At 36.7% G+C, this 16,888-nt stretch overlaps 1 protein-coding gene and 1 long non-coding RNA gene across 5 annotated transcripts; one reads left to right on the top strand and one right to left on the bottom strand.

Moving 5' to 3' along the window:
* Positions 1 to 4,393: 4,393 nt before the first annotated feature.
* On the bottom strand, positions 4,394 to 16,888 carry LOC140879569 (uncharacterized). Of its 4 annotated transcripts, XR_012149458.1 has the most exons (12): positions 16,592 to 16,888; positions 14,230 to 15,902; positions 13,779 to 14,142; positions 12,516 to 12,600; positions 12,314 to 12,370; positions 12,171 to 12,230; positions 11,872 to 12,090; positions 11,122 to 11,327; positions 9,857 to 11,027; positions 8,067 to 9,360; positions 4,956 to 5,039; positions 4,394 to 4,645 (listed from the first exon to the last, which is right to left on the bottom strand). XR_012149458.1 is itself a non-coding variant. In XM_073283331.1 (10 exons), the coding sequence occupies exons 2-10, from the start codon at positions 15,806 to 15,808 to the stop codon at positions 8,896 to 8,898; spliced, it is 4,206 nt and encodes a 1,401-aa protein (XP_073139432.1). In that variant the 5' UTR covers positions 15,809 to 15,902; positions 16,592 to 16,888; the 3' UTR covers positions 7,735 to 8,895. The 4 variants fall into 4 exon arrangements, 1 of the variants encoding a protein (XP_073139432.1); XR_012149460.1 differs by lacking the exons at positions 4,394 to 4,645; positions 4,956 to 5,039 and adding an exon at positions 7,323 to 7,515; XR_012149459.1 differs by lacking the exons at positions 4,394 to 4,645; positions 4,956 to 5,039 and adding an exon at positions 7,735 to 7,902.
* Positions 6,605 to 7,604, top strand: LOC140879570 (uncharacterized). The gene is made up of 2 exons (XR_012149461.1): positions 6,605 to 6,714; positions 6,800 to 7,604. It is a non-coding gene; the product is annotated as an uncharacterized lncRNA (long non-coding RNA).

The raw sequence follows: 16,888 nt of genomic DNA, 5'->3' as shown, positions 1-16,888 counted from the left end.
ATCGATTAATTTCATATATATAAATTTGTAAAACCGTATAACAATATATTCATTTATATTTATTTTGTAATTGAAAATTTCATATAATTTTGGGAAACTATAGTAACTATAATTATGTTAAAAAGATTTATTTTATTTTTGAACCAACCTTATGTTTTTGAAATGCTGTGCCTGTCACGTCATATTCAGACTGATGTTGTCTAAAGTTGAAAGTTTGAATTTAATAATGTTTGGTATGGTTGTTGGATATGACACGTGGTTGTTTAAGGTAGCCGGCAGGTCATGATTTTCAAACTCTTCTGTTTGGGTCAATTTTAGGAAATTACATTTATGATTTTTTTGCTCGAATCCTTTTTTAAAATAAAAATTATATCCATTTGGTATCTGCTACGTATATCATGATTAATAATTATATATTATATGCTGTCAAAAAAAATAATTATATATTATATTCTCAAGAATTTTTTTTTAAAAAAATTATATACATGAAGTTGAGCAGATAATTTCGTTATCATTCATTACTCTCTATGTTACAAAATATATAAACTTGTTTACTTTTTCATGAAAGAAAACCATTGACAAAATTTTACATACAAAGTCTCTATTTATTCTTATTTAATCATTTTTCGTGAGTATATTAGTAAATAAAGAAAAAAACGTAACTAAATATAAAACTGAACTATATCTCTGAGATAACGAAAAAGATCGATGTTACAATTCAATGGACCAGATCAAATCATTTGGGGTGCAAATGTGATCTGATCCATTCAATTGCTCTTAGGGGTATATTGCTCTTAGGGGTAACTACCCCAAAGATAGCATGAACTAGTCCTGTAAAAAAAAAAGGGCAATTCCTATATAATTTTAACGGATGCCACATCTCCCAACAAATTCTAATGTAGTGAAACCCAGTGTTTTCAAAAGCGCGCTATAGCGCGCTACGTAGCCCGCTATAGCGCACTTTTCATGTCGAGCGCTATATAGCGCTCGGTCCTTAGCGGTTTGCTTCAATAGCGCACGCTATTTGTGGGCGAGGCGCGCCTGAAAGCAAATAGCGTGCGCTATTGCGCTTTTCTGGTGATAGCCCACGCTTTTTGGGCCTAAAAATAAAAGCCCATAAATTCATTTATTTGACCTACAACTTGTACATCCAAGCCGATTCCCACGTCCAAGCCCTAGAACCGATTCAGAAGTCCTCACGCGAAGAAAACTTAGAGCCGATTCAGAATTGAAACTTTCTGGAGCTGATTTCAGAGGTAAAGATGAACCCTAGATCCGATTATTTTTAGATTATGTCGTTTTAGTTGTAAGACTTTCTAAATTATTATGATTTCATAACTAATTATCTCACCTATTTACTTATATAAGCATATTTCTATTTTTTAATTAAATAATTGACGTGCACGAGTAACTTACGCTATGCGCTGCGCTATTTACGCTATGCTATCACAGGATAAAAACGCTACGCCTTTTAAAACACTGGTGAAACCACATCTCCCAACAAATTCTAATGTAGTGAAATCTTGGGATTCAATGTCAAAGGGATTATAAATTAAATTTTCAAAAAAAAATTGAGAGAGATATGTATTCGATTATTCTTATCCACAAAGTAGAAATCATTCCATTGTTGGTCATTTTCATATTCCTTTTGATTGAGACAATGGGATTTTAAAATATGAGTTTTGGTAGACAAATATGTCCAAAGTTAAAGGTGACCAAACAAGTGTTAAGGTTTGCTGGAACCCAAGCTTCATTATATATATATATATATATATACCACTCTCACCAAATTCCATGTGACGTTGGGAGAAGCAAAATATCTTCACATATCCCATATTTTTTTTAAGTTAAATAATCTTTACTATTTTTTTGTAAAAAAACAAAAAAAAAAAAATCAATTTATGGTGGTGATAAGTTAAATAGAATAAAATATTATTTTATTCATACTCGAAATTATTGAATTCAATGAGAATTTAAATATAGTTTGAATTAAATTTGTTTTATTCGATGGTTCGTCAAATTTATTTATCTTTTATAAGCATGAGCCTCGATCCATGACTTTAGTTTTCATTCAATAGATTTTGATAATAAAGTGTGGATCGAAGTCAAATTTAAACCAAAATCCGAACATGAGCAAAAAACCATGCTAAAACTCGTAAATATAATTGTTAAAAAACACACACACAAATACTTACGCTGAAGATATTTTTTTTTATTTTAATTGTGACTTATTTATAATTTATACAAATCAAATGATATTTCGTTTGTGAAGTTCAAAAAATATTTTTAATAATCAAGATTTTTAATGGAAGTGCAGTAAGGCTCGTCATCCAAAGGGATTCTGTACATTCCCAAATATCATCCCAGTTTCTGTCCGTAAACAACTTCTTGCTGCAGACTGACTAGCTCCCTAAAAAAATCTACATTTTTTTATTCTTAATAAAATATGTTGAATTATTTATTTAAATTTTAAATTGGACCTTATTTTCATAAATTTTAAATAAAAAGTATTTCTTAGATTAACAGGTACTGAAAAATTATATTCAGTTTAACATAAAAATATTTGAAATTATATGTATTATACGACGGTCCCTTGAATTTATATTCGTTTCTTGAAACGTATCGACTTGCCTCCATATCTACAAAAAAATTAATATTTATGATATCAAACATAATATTTTTTTATGAATCAGATTAAACATATATCTAACAAAATTGAGATAATCTCATATAAGTTTTTGTAGATTTTTTTTAAAAAAAATATCTCTTGCGGGGTATAAAAAATTGGGAAAAACTTAATTATTAACCAAAACTTGAGTGGTTTATTATTTAAAAAAAAAAAAAAAACTTGAGTGGTTTATGTTTGCATCGGATAAGTTTTTGTTTTTTCGAAAATAAGAAAAAGAGTAAAAAACCATAGTGGCTTACTTATATAAGTATAGATTTGAGATAATATTTTTGTTGAAAATTTTATTTTTCGTGAAAATTATAGTAAAATAAATTTTTTTAATATTATTAAATTATTCTTGACTACTTTTTATTTTAGTCAAATATAGTGCCTGAATTTTTTAGAACGAATATATATATATATATATACGAATATATATATATATATATATATATATATATAATTTTGATCACCTACACTCTAGGGTGCAGGGTTTTTTGTGTGCGATCACTAAAATCCGGTACCATGTTTTAGTGTAACAAAAAAACACTAAAATCCGATTTTAGTGGTCGCACACGAAAAACCCTGCATCCTAGGGTGCAGGTGATCATTACTATGCATATATATAGGCCCGGGCTATGCTACACCGGGTGTGCTTCACCCGATGCAGCATCTGCCCTTCATTGGGCCCAGAACCCACACAAGCCCAATGAATGGCCAAAATTCTATCGTGTGAAGTTCATTCGATGGAGCATAGTGTCTGCCATATATATGTATATATAGTGCCTGTCACGTCATGATAAAAATGTCATTATCTGACAACCATTTAGACTGAATTAATAATGTCTGGCTGTTGATACGTGGGTGATTAAAGATGTCCCGTATGGGGTCTATTTTTGGAGATTCCATTAATGGAACTTTCCTCAAACTTCCTTCACCTAGAAACTATAGATCTCAAAATGGGCTTATCCATCGAGTAAGTCGTCAGGTTAGTTCATTACGTCACCTAAAATAGATGGGTTGATTGGTGTTTCTCTAAACCCACCTAAAATAACTCGAACCGTCTAACAGTGGATTGCGGTGGATTGATCCGTTCCATTGATATGTTTTGACATTTTTATTATAAAAAAATAAAATAAAACAAAACAAAAAAACGTAATTCTTTTTTAAAAACAACAGCAAGAGCAACACCTCCCACATGGGATATCTCCTGCATAAACTAGAGGTATATATGGAACTTAATGTGATATAAAAACCAAATTAGTTTTTAATCAAAAACTAATCAAACTTAAAAAAAATTCGTATGGCCGCCCTTGGATTGGGATGAAAGCTGCACGTTTGGAGAATTATTATTTTTTCCCAAAAGTGGCCCCCACCCCAAGCTTAAGGATGAAAATGGGTTGGGGAGAAAAAAGCACCTTCTAGCTTTCTCTAGAAAGAAAGAACTTGTGCTTCGTGCTAACTTGGCTAGTAGATATCATAAAAGTGAGAAAAAGTCAACCAACTTCTACGTTATTGGTTGCTGCAAATGGATTTAATCAGGCCAGTACAGAGAACCAAATTAGGTGACATGAAATAATATATTATTATGATCATAATTGACACTTGCTCTAGATTCACTTTTGAGTGATTTTTCTCCCTAGCAAGTATAGAACTGTTCTACCAGAGTAGAGATCACTTCATTATCTATCTTGATTTGATGCCATTTTTGAATCGCGACGAAGAAAATATCAAACAAAAATGATGCGTCTATGCAGCATATGATACATCCAAACGAATTTATGTTGCCATGATCAAACGGCAGGAGGAAGAAAATATCAAACAAAAAAAGGCGAGTCGCTGTAGCATATCATACATCCAAACGAATTTAGGTTGCACAAGACTGAAAATTAAAGAATTGGCTACCTGGTCCCTACTTTAATTTGTTGGATGTATATAGTACCCTATTTCCTTCTTCAGGTTGATAACCTCATGTACCTGGAAAAAAACACAGAACATTAAATCATCGAAAGACACGAGGTTGAAGAGAAAACAAACTCCTCATAATATATCAGATCAGGGACGTGACTGAAACTTGAACAATCACGTGAAGCCATTACATTACAGATGCAGACATGCAGTAGGAAACAAATTCTCTGCTCTGTCATCATTCGTCAAGCATGCTTGCATTGCTCCCGACAGTAATAACGCTTGATTAATTATAGACTAATTGGGAACGATTTTACTAGCATTAGTTAGTGATGCTCTAACTTCTAATAACTAGTACGGTTTTGCAGAGTTCACTCACCTTTAGGACAGCAGCATTTCAAATGTCAATTCGGAGCCTCAGTCCGTTGCCACCGATGACTACGCAACCAGTTTTGTAGCAGTTCTGTTATGTGTCATGTAAAGAAAGTGTAGACAAAGTGTAAAAAGAAGAGGTTAGAAAGGGTACTGATCTTTTACCATATTTCATAATCCACAGCCCCTACAAATGTAAACGTTACAATAAATTCCTTTATCCTCCGATATCCTGAAGACAGGATATGAAGGTAAAGCGCCAATGCAGCTGTTGCCAAAACGAGATATGATAATTATGGAGTAACACAAAGGAAGACATCATAATGATAGCGCCAATGCAGCTGCTGCCAATTAAAGATATTATAATTATGGCACCCCTGCACTAGTTCTTTGACTGCATGAAGTTCGGATAAATTTGTATAACATGAAAGCCTCTAAACAAAGGATTGTGTGTTCGCTCCTCAAACAACCCTTGAAAATAATCTGACATTCAATCGAATAATTCTACTTCACTCACTCTGTCAAAACCTTACATGTTTATGATCCTGAATGTTAAGATCTGATAAGATTAAACTCTACCTAAATGTTATCGATTATGTTAGGTTGTAGTCGATACTTCCAATGACCTATTTTGACTTGCAATGGTCAACAGACTAGCAAACATAATTCGACAATAATGCTATTTGAGAATCAACAATGACGAAGAGCGATCACACTTATGAAAGATCAGCAAGCAAGCAGAACTCATACAAATGATAACAAAAATCTATTGATGAAAATAAAGCCTACAGAGAGGGAGGAGCAGAGCACAAAAGAAATGAATCAGGAATGCTCAATACATGAAACTATGAAAGTTCGAATATAGTGAGCCTGCATGTTTATCATCTCCATTATCCAGTGTGGCTACCTTGATTTTCTCTTCAGTTGGTTTTTTCCTTCTCATACTGAACCTGCTTCTGAGACCGTTGCTGGTTGAATTTCTTGTCCTGAATTCTCCTGGCAATCCTCTAAAAATAAAACTCAAAGATGCACCGTTAAGAGATGATCTTTAAATATTTGGAGGATTTGAAGCCCCTGCTCCAGCCTAACATCCTGTGCATCCCTTCTGTCACTTACAGGTTTTTTCTCGTTATTCACATGGGTGATATGCTTCAACGGATATTGAGGTACATCCTTCGCAAGGAAAAATGAGGGATATAAACCTGGTCTTGTTTTTAATTCAATAGATAGACTTCTGATCGAAAAGACTATATTACCCCTGCTTTAAGTGTTTTCTCTCTCCTCCTTGTCTTCTTTCACGTCTCTTTAAGTGTTTTCTCTCTCCTCCTTGTCTTCTTTCACGTCTCTTTAAGTGTTTTCTCTCTCCTCCTTCTCTTCTGTCACGTCTCTGCGTTGTTTTTTTTTTTTTTTCTGTCTTCTTTTCTCACTCTCCTTCCTCATTTTCCCTCTTCTTCTTTTTTTTTTTTATTCACCAAGCGGTCGACCGCCTTGGGAAAGCGGTCGACCAAGGCTTGGGCTCGGTCGACCACCTTCCCTGCCCAAGCGGTCGATCGCCTTGGGAAAGCGGTCGACCAAGGCTTGGGCTTGGTCGACCGCTTGGTCGACCCAGGCTTGGGTCAACCCAAACCATTGTATATATATTTTATTGTGTAGTATTATTATCAAAAATATTGGTGGTCAAGTGGTTAAAGTCCAGGAGGAGAGAGGAGAGTCAAGTTCGAATCCTGGAGAGGAGAGAGGGAAGGGAGAGAGGAGGGAAAATAAGTGTTGGACATAATTTTTTTTTTTTCAAAAAAAAAAAAGACCAAACTACACTTAATTGAGACCCTTTGACTGAATTAAAAAGTCAAGAATCCCTTTTATTGAATTGAAAACAAGACCAGACCTATATATTTAAATAGCCCTCCTTCGCAATGTGCTACTTGACAGGGAAACAACCAATCTACTTGCCCAGCTGCCCAAAGTCATAGTTCTTAATTGTTATCTGTGTTTAGGAGAGCCAACGTCTTCAAGCGGGGAAAGTGAGATCGCATATTCTGATTCCGAGATGGAGGAACGCCAATTCACTAGACAAGTCAAGGAAGAATCAGCCACAGGCCTTGGCTGTCCATCAGAAATATATGTTCTCTACCAACGGATTGTCGAATGTAAGCCATCTAATCCAAATCTTGGATCTGATAACCAAAAGCAGGAATTCCAGGCAAAGCCACCCTTCCATATGAACCATGCATTGTAAAGATGAATTTTGGTGTGTGCTATGAATTCTACAATTCAAATCACAGCTTAATATTCCCCTGCTTCGTCCCCCAGGTAAATCCAGGTGCAATCATAACCTATACAACTTGGAGCCGACTCTCATTTAGTAATCATCCCCCACTGGGATTTGAGCTTGTGGCACTCACGTTATCCTTTAAATGTTTTACTGCTATGTCATGCCTGTGGAGGCCATATAGCACCACTCTTTATCAGGTAAACAGATGCTACTTAGGCAAATGAAGGCATGATGTCACATAACAGAAGTATTTTATTTGATTCAGGTAATTTATTCTTATATCTGAAGCTGGACCCTGGAATGAGCCATAACGAAGCAGCGGTTTAGCAAAATCAATTGTGATAATTGGTAGCACATCAATATGTATTTCTTAACTGGCAAAATCTACAAAAAACAAAATTATTCGGTCATCAAAGATTTTCAGCCACAGAAATGAGACTTGAACAGTGAAACCTACTAAGTTTGTTTCTTAGAACCACCAGATGAGCGGTATCTTCTGTTTTCTAACATTTTTTACCCAATATCATTTTACTGTTTCAATCACTATTTTGTTGATAGGAAAAATCCTGCAATATATGAATTTTTAATTTGCAGACACCAGATGTACCAGAAACACAAGAGCGAGCAGTAAGTCCTAAGCAATCAATGGCCCCATCACTTGGCTGTCACAGCATTACCGTCTCTATTCCAACAAAGTTAGACAAACTTGAGAGGGAAAAAAATATCCACATTTGTCATAAAACATTCGAGCAATAATGCATAGCATCTATACAATAGAACATGATAAGAACAGTATCTCAAAATATTAGTGAATTAAAAAAAACATGAACCACAGCACAAACGTACTTTAATAAAGGTCCTCCTCAATGTCCTCATTAGCCTGCCCTCTCCCTCCTGCTGAGCATCAACTAGATACTCCTCTGTTACCATTGCTGATGTTAGTGTTGGTGTTTCCTCCATTACTACTCCCAGCTCCTTCTCCAGTATCGATTGTCTCTGCTGGTGAATCAATCAAATCTTCTAGAAAGCCACGGAATCAATATCCTAAACCTCCTTTCCATTATCCTCGTCCTCGGCAACGAAAGATTGGTTTGATTCATAATTAAATCACAGCGGATGAATTTCAAGATAATCCATTCCCGATTTAGATTCAATCCAGTTCCCAATCAGCTCCAATCTGGTTTACATCCCATTTCCAGTACTGATCAGTTAGATTCTAATCCGGTATTTGATTGGGTTGCAGATCTAGCATGGTAAAGCCATAACAAGTCCAATCTGGCATGGTGTCGAAATGATCCGGTTCCATTATTTTCGACCCAGAAACCAGTTTAATATAAAATCTAGATCACGTCCAACCCAGTCTGGTAAAAAGCCTATAAACAGATCTTTTCCAGAACAATATACACCATAGGATTAGCGAATTCCATGTCGATTTCGTGAAGGGTCTACACATATTCAATACATCTAATGATAGATGTCATGGGAGAAATATTGTTCCTAATTGTATCACAAAACAAACCATCAAATATGAATAATTTTTGTCCCCTTCTCCATAATAAGAACCGCATCAATTGCAAGACATGCAAACAGAAAGTGCAATCTATTGTATTAGTGGCTTCTAAACCAATTCTGAATCACGACAATAATTCAATATTAGTTCCCGGACAAGCTATCATTAACTAAATTCATCTTTATCAACATTTTCTGAATTTTCTACATTCATGTCAATGTTTGGTTGCCTTGGCCCAGAGGTAGTAATGGTAGTAATGCCTGACTCAGAAGTCATTCTACGAGCACGTTTTCTCTGTTGTCTAGGCAAGGGGTCTCCACAACCTGGAGTGGTATGTTGATGTGCATTCATTGCGTGCTTCTGAACAAAACTGGACTCTGATGTCAGGTGTCTCTCAGGTCTTTTCAAATATAAAGGAGCTTGCATTTCACCAAATGGCCCAAAATCATACTTAGCCACAGCATTGCCAGGATTTGAGTACGGCGAAACTGGAGGGCAGGAATTCAGATTTAAAGCAAAAACACTTGGTTTCACGCTATCAGCCATACATGCGTCAACTACACAGTCACCTTCAGAATTGATCGCATGGATATCATTAATAGTTGCATCCATTCCATCTGCCTGCATTTCCTGAAAGCAATTCACAGCAGTTGAAAGAAATAAATATGAAACACTAGATAACTGATATTCTCACTTGTAGGAACAATTTTCCGAAAGGGCGAACCAGACACGTGACGTGACCAGATAAAAGATACTATTTACATAAAATTAAACCAGCAGAACCTAGGCAACCACCAACAGTGATGATTTTTACTCGACCTTAAGCCAGGGCAACACAATCAGTACGAAGAAAAGCATTTCATCCTGATGAAATTGGATACCCAAAAATAATAAACCAAGCATCGGGCCTTCGTTCCAGTAACAAAAACAAGAACATGAAGCAATACAGGATTTTTAATTAAGCACCATGATTTTTTAACGTAAATGGCAGACAAGCACAATGGGGGAAAAGAGAGAGAGAACAATTAAAAATGAGAACAATTAATCTAGGAGATAAGATTTGAGGGACCAAATCATTGATAATAAAAAAATGTGTACAGGAGGTGGACAGCAACAATAATATTACCTCATTTGATGTATTGACAAGCTGTTCAGAGTCAGACGTATCTTCGCCTTCTGAGTCAGCCATCTCCTCACACTCAAACTCTACATTTTCCCCAAATTCTTCCTCAGAGTCACTCAGCTCTTCCTGTTCCATTATGATTTCAGGAAGGGATCCATCATGCATGCTATCGCCTACTTTCCTATTTCGTTTGTTCCTGGGTGTAACCAGCAAATGGTCACTCGAATGAAGCTTATCACTGATTCCATTGGGAGTAGAACAGTTCACTTTGCTTGGATCTTTCACAGCCTCAGACTCTTTAGTCCTAGATACTGAAGCACGCACTGATCTGTCCGAACCATGTTGAGTCACATTTCCACTTTCAACAGTTTCCTGATTTGTGGATGTGAAATTTAAGTGAATATCCAAGTCTAGTCCATTACCCATTCCACTGCGGCTAGAGATTTTTCTACCTTTTAGAGAGGGCTTAGATGATGGATTTGGAATTAAAGAACATGCTCGACTTGATACCACATTATCCGGTTGATTGCTAACAGGAAGTGCGGCTATGGAGTCAGCATCAGTATCTTGCAAAAGTGGATGAAAGTCGACATTACTTGATGATGAATTTTTTTCGGGAGGCATAGACGACTTGCTAAGAAAATTTACAGCATCTCTTATATGGCGTGGATTATGAAAAAGATTGAGATCTAGTTGTGTTTGATTTCCTGGAAAGAAAGTGAAAGAACTGGAGGGGCCAGTACTGCAGTTCAGGGGATAGTAAGGCAAACGACCATCTTGAGGTGGCTGGAATAATAGAGGATGCATTTGCAGATCTGAATCACCTCTCTCATCTGCTACACATTTGTCAGAATGTTTTGATTGCTGATTAGTAGCAGTAACTTTTGTAAAATTTTTCTGTGTCTGACCAGATTTCACTGAATAATCTATTCCTGATTTTTTGAGGATACCAACCTCTGGAACTCCATTTGCCACCTTACCATCACATCTAGAATAATTTCCTGAGAACTTTACGGAAAATGCTGCCTGGGAGTTTTGGAAAGCTGATTGTGACATTACACGAACAGATGGCGGAAGATTTACAGGAGGTAAATCAGGAGCTAATTTTACTAGGCGTGCACTATTCGATCTACGAGCTCGATAGGGCCGCAAAATTACTTGAGGCTTGGATGGCCTTTAGGAAAAGCCAGAATTACAATAATTTAGTTCAATGAGAAGCATATCATGTGGCAAGCAAATAAAAATAAGATTGATATGACTTGGGGTACCTTAAAGAAGCAGAACCGGGATTATCATTCTGCTGATTGGCTTGAGAAGCTCCATCGTGAGAGAGCTTGTGAATTGAATAGTTCAAAGAAATATCATTATCTGGCCTCCAATCTTCCAAAAAAGCCTCGTGAACATATGCTTCATCCTCAGTGTCCACACGATTATCTCCACTTAAAGTTTCTTCGACAGCATCGGTGCTATTGCCCTGAAACATGAGATTTCAATTAACAATCAACCTCTGATAATCAGCCACCAACACATCTCAAGGTGCCACAACAAAACTGCATTTATCCCACGGAGAAATCAACTGAAAGCCACAAGACATCAAATTTTCTCCAGTATATGCCATATATATTTGCCTACAGTCTTCAATGTCTATCAAATAGCAATTGCCAAAAATGTTTTAAACAGAGATGACCAACACAGACATAAATCGTACCAAGTTAATTAGCCAAACATGACATATTGCAAAATAATTTGAAGTTCTCCTGGTTTCTGGATAATCATGACTAAATTACGATAAAAATTTAGCAGAAGCTAAACCAAAGATCATTCCAAATAATCCATGTAACCTGTCCACACATATAAAAAAATAGTCCCAACCTGCATCCACTAAACTAAGCACGGGGAATTGGGAACTCCAACCATGACTGGATGTGGCACTCCAACCTTAATAACAAATACAAGAAACCTTTGCACCGGAAGCGCTGACTTATTATAGCAGAGGTCAAGTTCAAAGATGTGCTCACCTCTTTTTCAGATGAAGAATGCTGCATTGGAGCCAAAGGTTTAGCTTCTTTTCTTCTTAGTTCATACAATCGCCTTTTCGCTTTCTTATTTGCATCAGATTTATATGACTTTTGTGTTCCAGAAGCAATGCGCCAGAGTCTTGGAAGTAAGGAAGGATCTCTATATGGAACAAAAAATCTCCATATCGATATCCAGTCGAGTTTTAACTTTTTCAATCCCTGAGTTACCAATCATATGCTGGGATCAATGCGACTATATCAAAATTTTAAACCATATGTTCATTGATAGAAGTTCATACCACTTCAATACGTGCTATCTCCTCAGATGTCAAGGGAGAGTTTTTAATCCTCCGAACGGCCTACAAGAAGGAATGAGCAACTCATTTTTTCAAGATGCACTATTCAAAGGTAACTTCTCCAGTGATCAGAATAAAAGGTAAACCTTGATTGGATTTTCTGGAGCTTTTGATGATGCACGATTCTTCTGCCGAACAAATATCTGCTTTACACAGCATATTTATCATATTAATTAAGCATGATTTTTCTGCGAAAATTTATAATTCACATGAATTTAATATGCATGACAGAGGGGATGATATTCGTATAATATGTCCCACGCTGGGACATCAACAAAAGTGAGCCACCTGATGCTTAGATTTGCAAGGAAGAAATCGTTGCTGTATAGCCTTCCAGTTGGTATTATATTCCATCAATCCCAAGGCTAATAACCTGCAATCAAGTCAACATTAAAGCAAATAGTGAAGTGAAAAAAAAAAAGCACGATTTAAAATTGGGGAGGGGGGGTTGATTAACATCAGCAACTGTGCAATTAGAATGTAAACTGAACATGTTACAGGTACCTAATCAAGCATTCAAATGAATGGAGAAGTTTAGCGCCTACAGCATCTTAGTTTAATGACGTATTTTGAGATTAGAGGTTCTCAAATTTTCAAGGTACTCCCACCAAGTATTGATAACTTTTTGCTACTTCGGTTACTTGAAAATTCTGCAAGTATTTTAGTCACAAGAAGTTTGACCACGATTATATACTGGTAGTATCAAATGCAATACTTGGTTTTATTTACTTATTGTAAGTCATGGGTGGTTGTTACGGACAATGTTAATCTTAAGAATTCCATGCTACTATATGACAGATCTTTATTACAAACTAGACTATTAATTAACTAGGAGGGATCATCCCTTAAAAAAACAAAAAAAAACTAGGAGGGATCAATACTATAGAGGAAATGGAAGAAAATGTTGTGTTCCTGGATTGACACTTGTCAATTATACTATGAGAGACCACTATGTGGTAAAAATATATTCAAGATAGACAGAAATGAATTTGCCACATCATACGAAAAATATTTTCATCTGACCTCAAATATTCGTAATAGATCTCGAAACTAAATTCATGAAAATCATTTGCCTTTTTCAATTAATAACAAGATGGAAAAAATGGCATGGAAACCCAGAGCTACAAGCATGATATATACAAAGTTGTCAATCAGAAGTCAAAATAAGCACCCTGCATAGTGGTATATTGGGGAAATGCAGATTGATGATGAAAACATCAATGGCAGTTGAATATCCGGTCAGGAACTTTAATTGTGGCCTTCCCTTAATTTATTTAGCCACTACAAGTAGGGGAGAAATGGAAACTCGTGCTAATCACATGAACAATGTCTGATCTTGATAGCATCGAATCATATTTTGGCATAAACGTCTTAGGCTCATTTACTCCTACATTCGAGTGGAATAAGGACCTAGCATGACATATTTTGAAGATGATCTTCCATCAAATAAAATTTAAGAAATGGCGACAATCACAATCGTTTAGATAAATATATCATTCTAAAGAAGCCAGTTAATGTCATGAAATTTCAGTAAAAAAGCATACAACTCACTCATCCTCCGCATCAGTAAAAAGCACCCGATTTGCAATTGGCGCAGGAGGTGGCTTGTGAGGATAAAGAGCTGGATTAAACAAGGGAAAAAATCTCTGCGCTAATTTGGCAATCTCCTTAGGAACAAGAGCAACTGATTGCTTTTTTGCCTTCTCGACTAGAGTTGCAGCCATTGTCTTTTTAGGCATTTGCTTGCTGGACGATGAAGACTGCGTGCCACTAGAACTCAGGGTGTTGAATCTAATGTCTCCTTGACCATCAGCTTCGGCGGAAATAAGAGAATTAGAAAGAGGAAACAATGGTTCCTTTTCAAAGCGACTCTCAAAACCAAGATCAATTTGATATCGTTCATATGCACGAACAGCTGTAAAACATTTTATAGCGCAATAAGCAAAATACAATAAAGAACATGAAGAAAATAATGGTTGGAAAAACAAAATATAGTACATACCAGAATAAACATCTTCAATATAGTCTCCAACTAATCTCAAAGGAGCTACATCTATAACAGTCAGCATGGGACCACAAATATAAGGCACCCAGGACGTATGTTCCTCAGTTCTAAAAGAGTTTGTCGGATCATTAAATAGATGTTTACATGTCCCGTTAGTGGAGGAAGTGATAGCAGAATGTCGTCCTGTGTTACCTTCACACTCCACATTCTCATTGATGCACTGTGGTGGTGATATCTCATGACACTCATCTGGCACCGATGGATGAATATATGGAGGAAGGAAGCAAAATATGGGATATGGATGCGACCTCCATGCCAATACTTGATCATATTTTCTATGCAAATCTAAAATCAATTCCTTAAGTTCAAGAGCAATATGGCCTTTAGTAGGCTCAAGAACACAGAGGGAGAAAACCTGAATAAGAAGTTGTAAATGTTCATGAATCAGACAATGCAACTGCCCTATCTGATGCGGAGTGAATCCACTGGTGAAGCAATTATTCACTGGAGGTATATAGGGTTGCGGAGAAATGTTGCTCATAAGATGTTTCCCGTCAAAGGCTGGAAAAGATCCCATAGGTGCAAAAGGTAAGAGGGGTCGTAAGGGTCTACTCAATTGCCCAGATAATTTGTTGTTGCGTTCAAGGGAACCTCTTTGACGTCTATTTCGCCTACTTTTGCGCCTTTCTTCTATTTCATCAGGATCACTTTCCAGTGCCTCTTCGAGCTCAAGCTCAAAGTCAGCATCATTATCTTCATCCTCATCATCCACATTAGTGTTCCCTTGTACATTCTGGGAATCATCTTTTCCTTGTAGAACAGCTGCAAGAAATTTTCTATACTCGTCCTCATCATCGATATTTTGGAGATCATCATCATCATCTGTTTCCTGAAGGAACGTCTCAAGTTCATCAAGAGTGAAACTAGCAAGTGAATACCGAGCCCTAGTCCGCATGCAGATGGCATCTTCAGAGTCCACATTTATGGCAAGCTTATCAAACTCTACATCTTCGGTAACATTTTTCAGGCTGTCCAATCCAGTTTCGTTACAACATACAGATCCATTCTCAGATTGTGTAATCAATTCACATTCTTCTCGAGAAATTGTCTCAAAAGCTATGTCAAACCTTTTCCCACTTGCTTCTCCGGAAGAAACAGTAGTTTTAATCACAATCTCTTCACCGTGCTCTACAGCTTCAGTAGGATGAAAGTTATCAACAGTGTCTAAGTGTGTATCCACAGAATTACTTAAAAAGGCAGCAGAAGTTTTCTCCTCACTGTCAGCAACATCAGTATCCAGGCCTTCAAGTTCAGAACTCAAACTTGAAGAGGCTTCTATAGAAAGCGTTTCTTTAAGGAAAGGATTAAAATCTACATCCTCATCCTCATCATCATCCTCGTATTCATCCACATTCCCAGCATGGTTCCCATCTCGTTGTTTGTTATCTTTCATGTCCTCCTGATGTTGCAAAGGGCAGTCTTCAGCACTCTTGGCTAGGTTGGCACGAGTAGGACGAGGACTGGGTTGATTTGGCTCTAGAACTTCAGTTGATGTAGAAGTTGAAAATGCAGACATGTTATCAAAATGTTTCGTAGCAAATCTGATGGCTAAGAAACATCAAAGGGATCAACTTTGATGAACATTCCTCAAAATCACAGACTGAATCATCCTGCATAATTATGTGGGTCATAGAAATTAGAAATGCATTACTTCCCCCATTCTATTTCTAGCTTTTTTTTTCCCTACAAATTTATCAAGCAAGAAAATTATTTACCGATTTTCTAACTTAACTACCTGATTCCTATTTAATTTATAATTAAATAATTATTATCACTTCTCCTATCCAAAAATCCCCTAAATAACCTACAAATCCCATGATCAATGAGTTTTGGAAATTATTCAAGTCGCATGTGTGAAGAACACTAATTACAACTCTAAAACTTCGAAAAAGTTAATTTACAAAGTACCATGACCTCAGGAAACCTAAAACAATAATTTTGAAAGTCGAAACCATAATTCTTTAGGCTGGAAAAATTATAAAGCAGCTATTTTTGGCCAGGCTTCCGGGTATTCAAACCACGCTTGGATACCAAATTTTGCAATACCAGACACCCTGTTTTTGGCCCTTTAACCTGCCTGAAACAGAGCCGTTTTGCTGCTGTTTCCCGGTTGCATATAGCCCTCATTTGGGCCATTTCGGCCCTTTTCCAGCTGGTAAACGTTGCATAATATCGCCTAACAAGGCTCATATGCATTCCTATGTCAATAATCGGTCGTCGAGGCATCTAAAATTTTTTAAAGACAAAACATCCAAAATTTGTCAAAAACTGGAAGATAAACAAGGGAAAAACAATCTACCGCTTCGAGGTCTGATGATCTTTCAAAAATTGACCTAAGAAGGTTCCCCAAGGTGGTGGTTCGAGAAAAAAAATTCCAAAAACTAAGCAAGATCTTCAAGTTTCTTGATTACTGTCTATACACAGTTCCTTCTCGAATATTATGCATTTTCCAGTGGCCTGGACGGCAATGGCTGGCCGGAGAGCGGTCAGAGCGGCAGATGTCCGGAGACGGTCGCGAAAGGCGGTGGTTCGGGGTAGGATGGGCTGTGCTACGCTTGGGATTTTCTTTTCCGGTTCTTGGCGGGTTGTGGGCTTT

Source organism: Henckelia pumila, chromosome 2 (genome assembly GCF_033568475.1).
Source record: "Henckelia pumila isolate YLH828 chromosome 2, ASM3356847v2, whole genome shotgun sequence".
Classification (NCBI taxonomy): Eukaryota; Viridiplantae; Streptophyta; class Magnoliopsida; order Lamiales; family Gesneriaceae; genus Henckelia; species Henckelia pumila.
The sequence above is the reverse complement of the archived record's forward strand: the minus strand, read 5'-3'. Positions and strand labels throughout refer to the sequence as shown.

Excerpts from the sequence above, each read along its gene's own strand:
- LOC140879569 (XM_073283331.1), bottom strand. The coding sequence starts at position 15,808 with ATGTCTGCATTTTCAACTTCTACATCAACTGAAGTTCTAGAGCCAAAT. Across the intron at positions 12,601-13,778 it reads TTTACTGATGCGGAGGATGA|GTTATTAGCCTTGGGATTGA; the intron begins GTGAGTTGTATG and ends ACTTGATTGCAG. Across the intron at positions 12,371-12,515 it reads CTTGCAAATCTAAGCATCAG|ATATTTGTTCGGCAGAAGAA; the intron begins GTGGCTCACTTT and ends TGTGTAAAGCAG.